The sequence below is a fragment of the Carex rostrata genome, chromosome 1 (genome assembly GCF_964058835.1).
Source record: "Carex rostrata chromosome 1, lpCarRost1.2, whole genome shotgun sequence".
Lineage (NCBI taxonomy): Eukaryota > Viridiplantae > Streptophyta > Magnoliopsida > Poales > Cyperaceae > Carex > Carex rostrata.
The window spans coordinates 6,582,585-6,592,079 of NC_135918.1; the positions used below are offsets into that span (position 1 = coordinate 6,582,585).

Here is a 9,495-nt window from a genome sequence, read left to right on the forward strand (position 1 = left end):
ACAGTTCTAATCAAACATTAAACTGAAATTAATATAATATAATACCCATCATATGATTCCTCTAGCAGGATGTGTACCATCAATAAACAGCAGATGAAAAAAGCATTCCCAATAAATAACATTTAACCATGAGAGCCTGTTCGGCGTGCATGTAGGAATGGAAATAGGAATACCAATGCCAAATTTTTTAACTGATTTTTACTGTTCACATGGGAAAAAAAAAATCAATCTGAGTGAATTTTTTATTTCCCACGTGAACAGTATTTGCCGAACAGGCCCTGAGATCTGAAATTGACAAATAAGATCTGCATTATTGCACATTTATTTAGTGAGTTCTAAACCAGTGGATAGGAAGTGAGGTACTGAAGCTGAACCCAAAGTGATAAGGATATTGTTTTCTTTTATTTGGGTGTCGGTTGCTTTTTTCATGCGTCGGTTGAAGCGAATATTTGTAGGTTGGCAGTAGTAACAATATTTTTTGATAATAATCATATTCATATTTAGTATCTTTACATTATATATTAGTATTTAAAAAAATAATATTTAAATTTACAATACGGAGATACATTATTTTTAATAGTATTAAGCAAATTTATGAAAAGTTTATATATTAATTAAAAAATATATATATTGATTTATTATTTATATTATAACCCAATAAAATATTAGAATTATACGTATATTATATCTGAATCAGAAATAGTAGATCATGTGTAGCTAGTCATTCTCAAATTATAAATTACTTGTAGCAATGATTAATATTTATTGTTATCGTGCATTAAAACCCTAGACTTCAATTCCAAATAACAACAAAAAATGAAGACTCCTTATTTTTGTAGCTACCAAAAAAATGATATTTCCTATTAGCAACTTCAATAATTATCATTAAATAATTTCAAGTTTTCTATTTGTCGTGCATGAAAAATGAGCAACGCACATATTTAAATTTTGCCATGCTTAGCTTGTGTTGACTTTTAGCGACCCATATTGACACTTTGTGCCCTCTAGTGGTTCTGCCACTACTAAAGAATTTAGGCAATCAATCAATATTATAGAATGATTTAGTAACCATTTTATTGTTATAATGTTCACCTAATGCTTTTGTCACTGAACTACAATAATTGAAATGTAAAAAAGCCACCTTTTACATACTAAAATCTTCTAAACAACCAACCAAAATACTATTATGAATTCATAACCTCTCTCTAAGAAACTAAACTCTGTTTGGATGGAGAGCAAAGGAAGGGGAGGTGAAGAATAGAAAAAATGAAATGGAATAGAAAAAATGAAATGGAACAGAAAGAAAGACTAACATTTTTAATCTCTTCTTGTTTGGTTGATTAAAATTTAGAAAGTTAATGAGAAATTTGGTGGTGGTTGTAGGATTGTGACAAAAAACTTGCATGAGAATTATATAGGTAAGATGTAGGATTAGGTGTTTGTATTATTTTTTTTTTAAATATTTGTAATAATTTTTTTTCATTCGTTATATCTCAAATTGGGAGAGAAACCGATTCTATTTATTACAATAATATAAAATTAAACATTTCACCTCTGACATAATTTTATCAATCAAATACAATTCTATGAAAAAAATTATTTCCTTTCCATTCCCTCCCTTCCTCTTCTCTCCATCCAAACAAGGTGTAAGATGGAATAATTGAAGAGAAACAAATCAAAATATTTGAAAGCTCAACCAATATTTCGTTACATATTTTCGCTACGAAATGTGAATATGCCAGCTTTATATGGGCCAAGATTGTGGTTGTGGACTCGTGGGTAGCATGTTTTGATTTTGTGCTCCAATGTGAACCCAATAAACGACCTCAAGTAAGCAGCCCATTGTCGGTGATCCCAATTCCGAGAGTACCCTCCAAGGATGAAAAGTGAATAGATTGGAGACCAATTTGTGTGGCTATTCTTGTAGCATACTTGCTACGCTAGTTTTAACTTTTAACATGCTCAGAGCATTGTAGCTTTAATATAAAACTTTCGAATGATTTTTAACAGGAGTATTTTGAAAGGAATACAATAAATATTTCATGACATACATAAATATTTATGTGTGCGTACCCGCTTTTCTAAGTTAGATTTGGTTTGATGGATTTTAAAATCGTTCAATCCATTTTAAGATATGTGCATACCTGCTTTTGTATGCACGTATCATACAGCGGATCGGACAATTTTCGAACCATCAAACTTAAAGTAGATCCGATGTCATTTCAATTTCATGAAGAAAATTAGATTATGAATTGAATTATGTTTAATTCTATTTCACTGAAATCTATTGTATTCTCCATCGAACTTCTTCCATGCTGATCAAGAGTAAGAATTTTTTAATTGTGAATTGACATTGAAAGAGCTCTACATTTTTTATCTTTCTGCAGTTGATGAGAATTAAAAAGTTTTTCAATTAGCAATACGCTATACAAGTATTTGAGGTCTTGAGCATTACAAAGATAAAAGAATTCACACGATCAAATTACACAATTTTATATAGTATGATTACCAATTCTCATTCATTTATAATTTTTTTAAATAACTCATGAAGACTGGGATGAAATCATGCCATAATGTACCATGATAAAGTTATATTTTAGGTACTATGTCGTGCCATGTCATGATCAAATTCGAAGAAACGGTCACAAAACGTTAGTCACGTTGTGATTACACGTGTCGCGTCCAAATGTGATTGGTTATATTTAACTTTTTTCGTAATTTAAATTATTTATTTTAAATTCACCATTCAATCAAGATATATCCGTCCTAATTATACGCTCACGTGATCACGTATCATATCGTGTCATGACCAAATCTGTGTTAACGAATAATCACAGTATGAACACACTAACCATAACATATAACATAACACGCTAACCACAACGTAACTTTTTTTTAAGTCACTTTTAATATTGCCCCTTAGTCTCAGATTGCATTGACCCATAAAATATACACTAACACTTTGCCACAGAGAAACCCTAGTATTGCTCCTCTCCTGACAAAAAACTCTGGTGCATCACCTTTAAACCTCATTAATTCTCCAACAACACACAGTTGGAGAAAAAGAAAATAGAACACCCCCAATCAACCAAAAGAGAGAGAAAAGGGGGAAGAAAGAGAATGCAAACCCTAGTCTCATTCTCCCTGTTCCTACTCCTCTTACTCTCATGGCAATGCAATGCAGGGGAAATGAAGGTCAAATTGGGTTTCTCAAAGCAACCAATGGAGAAGGAAATGCAAATGGAGCTGGATTCAGAGATCAACAGAAGGGTATTATGGGATTATCCCCAAAAGAGGTATATAAGCTATGAAGCACTGAGAGGAGATGCTGTGCCTTGTGGAAGGCCAGGTGTGCCATATTACAACTGTAGATCTCTGCCTTCGGCTAATCCATACACTAGGGGTTGTGAGATTATCACCTTGTGTGCCAGAGATGCTGCCCCTTGAAGTAGATCAAGTTGGGCTTTTCAACATTTCTGTGTTTGGTTGTTTGTAAGACTTAAATTGGCACCACCTTGTTGTAAATGAGGTTTATTTTTGTTTTATTATTTGTGTTTTATGTTAAGATCTATTTTTACTGGTTGGGTTGGTATTCGTGATTTTGCTTGAAACCATAACCTACAGATTAGCTTTGATGCTCTTTTATTTATTTATTTTGTTAGAATTGTGTTTGACCTTTATTTTTCATGAAGCATAAGCAGTATTAACAAAAATAAGTTACAAACCTTCAGCTTGTTAACAGGACACTTCGAGCTAAAATAAATTAAGCCGATCAAATGCGCACCAGGAAGTTGGAAATGTCATTTTTTTTTTGCCTAAAATTGTAGTGAATTCACATCCTCTCCAATATCTGATAAGGGAATCTTTTACAGTTACTGGATCTGGACTGTTCTTTTTAACTTGGCACGAATCTCAAAGCCCAATAATACTGCCCCTATGGTAACCCGAATCCCAAACCGGTTGAGATTTAATCTCAAACCGTAAAGTGAGAGTAATCCTCTGCAATAACTGAGAGGATACAAACTCAAAATTGTAACCACATGTCACATTGGCATAGATTTCTCTAATATCTGAGGAAGAAATATCAATTAGGGGAATTACCATCAATGTGGTTTGGCATAACGCATGACAGTGACTAATTCGACTAATTAATCAGGGGATGATTTTTTTATAACAGCAATTTCACTCGCCCGCTATCTCTAACAACACACAAGAAAAGCCTTTACTAAATTAAGTGTAAATCCTTTCTAATAAATTTAAATTCTATACAAATTTGCCTTGTACAAAGTTCGCACTTGTGTCTTGTGAACAGAGCCACAGAAAGACTTGCGTTGAGATTAGGGCGTCAGCGATCTGCATGGTTAGCGTGGTGATGGCAACAGTTAATTTGTTACAGTATTGGTTATTTTGGTTCTTTGCGACTGTTTGCGCACATGCAGTGAAAATTGGTTGACAATTTAGCAGTGGTAAATTCTTGCTGTGTTTGTGCCTTAAAAAATTTCAACTAAAAAAACAGCCAATAGTTGTAACTTGTAACTCATTCATTCAATCAGTTTTCCATTTTTATGTTGCTTGAAGCAATTGTGGCCATTTCAATTGCAAGAAAATAGAACACTGGAAAATCCGGTAAGAAGCTTAATGTATTCTGATTTTCTATTTTTATCTTCAAATGAAGTTTTTGATTTATGATACTAGAGAAGTTAAGAATTTTGTTAAGTATTATTTGAATATCTGAGATCTCAAGGCATTTCGCAATCCAACCTAAGAGTGATTACTTTGATGATGAAAGATGGCATTGGTTCTTTGGAGATTAGAGGTTATAAGAGATTTATAAGTTCCGTCTCTTGACCATTTTTCAAAGTCATAATTCAACTCGCCTTCCATCTCGTCAATAAAACATAGTAAAAGATCTCTCACCTTTTAACATTTTCCCCCCAGAAGTGACATATTAAAATCCTATTATCATTATTATCCAAACCAGCGGATCAAATCTAGCGTAACAAGGCAAAACAAACAAAACTCCTCACAATTCCACAGACAACACAACCCCAAATAGACCAAAGCGATACAAATAACATATAGAGAGAATTTTCTCCTTAAATATTGTTCACTAAAACTCACCCAATGACTCGTATAAACCACTTACTCCTTGTACTTCATCTCAGAAACCTTGAACCCAGGCATATCAAAAGAGGAACTGAATTTCTCAACAGCCACTTTGAGATTCTCTATGTCAGGGTTGTTAATCAAACCCTTGTTGAAATCTTTGAGCAATTTGCCGTGCTCCTTTTGCACCTTAAGGCATATAGTCACAGCCTGGTGAAGGAACTCTCCTATTTGCTCAAAATCCTTCTCAAGTAAACCCCTTGAGGTCATGGCAGGGGCACCTGAAATAGAAAACGAAGAGAGATAAAAGGTTAGATATATTTAAAATTTATGTTTGATGTTTTCTATAATGTTATTGTCATTTTGAGAACATTTCCACAACTCAGTAAACAACTTTCACAAGTAACATAAATCCTTGCTAGTTGAGAATAAATGTCAATAATAAAACAGTTTTGACAAGGGAAATGCAATATAATAATGAGACCATCTACCAGTTCAACTTAATCATTTTTAAAAGAGGTGATAACCTATTAGTTAAAAGAGGACTATGTCAAACAACTGTGTCAACATTATGCACATAATATACAGACAACACATTATCCTCTGATTGATTGCAACCACAAGAGAATATAATTTTAATTTATCTTACTTCAAGAAAAACTGAAAAAGTTACATATCATAGTATACTTTAAACAGAGCAACAGCCAAGAGTTTCTGTGCCATCCAGCAAAGAGAAATAGTAGAGAATAAAATATCTACATTCACAGCTAAGCAGGAGACAAGCATGCACATGATGACCCCTCCCACATGACCATGTAGCAGTTGAGATTTGATTACCCAATTTTAAAAAGTGAAATAAATCCGTGCCTAGATCTAAGTTCAGAAATATATGATACCAAATTTCCTTGCATGCCAAGCAGAGCTCAAAAGCAGACGTCACCAAGAAAAAAATGAATAAAGAAAGATGATGAGATACTGACCAATACGTACACCACCAGGAGACAAGGCACTGCTGTCTCCAAATACAGCATTCTTGTTTAACGTGATGCTGCACAGATCACAGAGCTTCTCCACCTTGTTTCCTACAACATCAATGCAATTCAAATATATATAAGGAGTAGAAGAAGACCATATTCTGGTATGAAAGTGTAACGTACGAAACACCTTATTGAGATGCAAAGGCAAAACAGATGACAAGTGCCCAACTGCAGCTTGGTTGCTTGTTTTCATTTTCTTTTCTTTTTTACTTTCTTATTTAGATTGTGTTCTGAATTTTGAAGGTGTCGTTTGTTTCTGATCGTTTCTACAAATATGATGTGCAATATTTGACTTAACGAGCCTAACACTTAAAACACAATCACAATTCCACATAAGCATACCAGTCAAGCCAAGAGGGCGGAGGTCCCACAGCACAAGATGGTTCTCAGTCCCATCTGTGACCATCTTGTACCCCTTGCTCATCAAATAATTTCCTATAGCAACGGCATTCGCTTTGACCTAATCCAGAGCAAGCAGTGTGTTACTAGGCATACATGAAATTACTTTGGATGAGTTAAATGTCTCAAGAGTAAATTAGCGATGTTTAATTGACACAACTTTGAACCTTTTGTGTCGTAAGTGAAAAAACCAGAAGTGTTGGCCTATAAGAGTTCCAATAAAAATCCAAGGTATCAATTTGCAGAGTAAAAATTCCCAATATTATGATATTTAAAAACCTGCTTAGCGTAAGCCTTGAATCCAGGAGAACAAGCTTGCTTAAGTGCAACAGCAAGAGCAGCAATCTGATGGTTGTGGGGCCCACCCTGCAGGGAAGGGAACACAGAGAAGTTGATTTTGTCCTCGAACTCATAGACAGCATTCTCGGGCTGCCCCTTCTTTGGCGGCTTTGGCCCCTTGCGGTAAAAGATCATGCCTGCTCGTGGGCCCCGAAGACTCTTGTGTGTTGTTGTCGTCACTACATCACAAAACTCGAATGGGTTTGCTGCTTCCTACATTCATAGGAAAAGGAGTAAATAATTATAATTAACAGGAAATTATTCTAGGCACTAAACTTTAGTTAAACTATATTTTAATAAGAGTATAAGACAATTGTTCAAGTGTAGAGTCATATTTTTGCATTGAAGATATAAGACCTGCATGGTTGTAATAATGTTGAGTAAATAAACACAAAAGAGATCAAGTTGGTAATATATATTCACGTAAGATGGGTACACCATGCCTGTACTAGATTTTCACATGGTTGTACCTAACATAGATCCATACAAAAAATGCAAATATTAAAACCCTATATTCCCAACCAGGATATTGACATGGCGGCAATGGCACCATTGAATTTTTTTTATAATATGAAAATTTCATAAGGTTGCTCAAGGTACTCTTATATTAACTTCAAATAGGCAAGACAGTTTAAGAATCTACAATATTACAATTTCTGTGTGAGTTAAAAGGATGAATCAAAAATCTTGTAACATGTTTGCCGCATCATTGACTTGCAAGAAAAATTGAAAATGATAGCCCGTGGAAAAACACCACACTACACAAAATGCCTCATGAACAAGCTAATTTCATGGCATAAAATCTAGTAACCTAATTCTGTAACAAGACTGATGATTGCCTGAGAGTAGAACTAGATCTGGTCAATGGCACACTATAATGTTCATTTAAAACGCAAATTAAATGAAAACATATTCGAAATCACTTAAATAGATTATTCAATGCATGTAAATCTACTAAATACGTCTACAATTGCTTGAATGGCACAAAAAAAAGATATCCAAAGTATGTGTCATTTCATCAAACACCTCATGGGCAAGTCAATTTTATAAAACATAACCTAAAGCAGAATCCTAAATGCATAATGGAAAAAAAAAAAAAAAAAGCATGACACGAAAAAAATAATGATCCGTCCGTGCAAAAAACATTTTATCAAGCACCACATGAGCAAACCAACATTCCTACATAAGAGTTCAAATCCTCTTCTTAAAGCTACTTTCAAATGTCATTTAGCAACAGACCTCCTCCGATTACCAGATTCAATCAACATTTCCAAATAAATCAAAAGCAAGATAATAAATTTGTTCTTACCTGAGCTGCAACAAGGCCACTGATATGTGCCATATCACAGAGCAACAGCGCACCGCACTTGTCAGCAATTGATCTAAATCTTGCATAATCCCAATCCCTCGGATATGCACTGCCACCACATATGATAAGCTTGGGTCTGAAATCCAAGGCCTTCTCCTCCAATTTATCATAATCAATGTAGCCGGTGCTCGCGTTCACCTTGTATGGCAAGCTCTCAAAATAGATCGAGGTGGCCGAGATCTTCTTCCCGCCAGCTGTATAGTACCTATTAACATTAGCGTAACAGAAAGATCAAACCTTGATTAACGGAAAGGTAACAAAAGATTAAATCCTCAGTACAAATTAAAACCGTACCCGTGAGTGAGATGGCCACCAGATGGTAGATCCAGCCCCATAATGCGATCATGTGGATTAAGTAGCGCAGTGTATGCTGCAAAATTCGCCGGGCTGCCTGAGTAAGGCTGCACATTCACGCCCCATTTGGTTGCGTCGAGGTGAAACGCCTGAAGAGCTCTAGATGCACACAAGTTCTCGATGTCATCTATGAACTCGTTTCCACCGTAGTACCTGTTACCAGGCATTCCCTCAGAGTACTTGTTGGTCAAGGCGCTTCCAAGTGCCTCAATGACAGCGAAGGAGGTGAAATTCTCAGATGCGATGAGTTCGATGCCAGTACACTGACGACGCTTCTCACGCTCGATCAGATCGTGAATTTCGGGGTCGGCTTCGGAGAGGGGGGTGAGACCCCATGAGGAGACAGAATCCATGGCGGTTATGGTTTCGGCGGCGGTGGAGAGAGCTTGAAGGGGATTGAGGTAAGAGTGGAAAGAGACGGAGTGAGAGGAAGAAGCGGGAGAGAGACGAGAGAAGAGGGGGCGAGGGGAGGGGTTTATAAGGAGGCGAGAGGTGGGGGTGAGAGTGAACATAGAGAGGTGAGGTGGGATGGGGTGGATTGGGGGTTGGTGTGCGCTGATGATCTGTGTTCGTATGTTGGCTATGGCTATTTTCGGCTTATTTTCCCGATTTTTATTTTACCATTTTACTCGAGTCTCCAGTCTCTGCCTCGGCGCAGGCAAGCCAGGTCCGGATCCTCTACAGTAATTCTTAATGTGATTTTGAATACGGACCGTATGATCAGAATCTAGTCCAATCCGGTCCGAGTTGCAAATCAGATGATATCTTTAATACTCGTGCGGATTCTAATCGAACAGTTCAGATCCAAAATTAATCTTTGGGTAAACTTTGGGATCCGAATTCGGTCGCAGGGGGTAGCATGCAAGAGAAGGATTCGACTGATAATGGGCC

At 36.0% G+C, this 9,495-nt stretch overlaps 1 protein-coding gene across 1 annotated transcript; it reads right to left on the bottom strand.

Annotated features, from left to right (window-relative positions):
* Positions 1-4,941: 4,941 nt before the first annotated feature.
* Positions 4,942-9,226, bottom strand: SHM4 (serine hydroxymethyltransferase 4). The gene is made up of 6 exons (XM_078302930.1): positions 8,545-9,226; positions 8,191-8,455; positions 6,822-7,094; positions 6,486-6,603; positions 6,087-6,188; positions 4,942-5,387 (listed from the first exon to the last, which is right to left on the bottom strand). The coding sequence occupies exons 1-6, from the start codon at positions 9,114-9,116 to the stop codon at positions 5,143-5,145; spliced, it is 1,575 nt and encodes a 524-aa protein (XP_078159056.1). The 5' UTR covers positions 9,117-9,226; the 3' UTR covers positions 4,942-5,142.
* Between the last annotated feature and the right edge of the window lie 269 nt (positions 9,227-9,495).

Coding starts and splice junctions, on each gene's coding strand:
- SHM4 (XM_078302930.1), bottom strand. CDS start 9,116: ATGTTCACTCTCACCCCCACCTCTCGCCTCCTTATAAACCCCTCCCCT. Junction 8,456..8,544: donor GGTGGCCATCTCACTCACGG/GTACGGTTTTAA, acceptor TAATGTTAATAG/GTACTATACAGCTGGCGGGA. Junction 7,095..8,190: donor GTGGCCTTGTTGCAGCTCAG/GTAAGAACAAAT, acceptor CTATGAATGTAG/GAAGCAGCAAACCCATTCGA.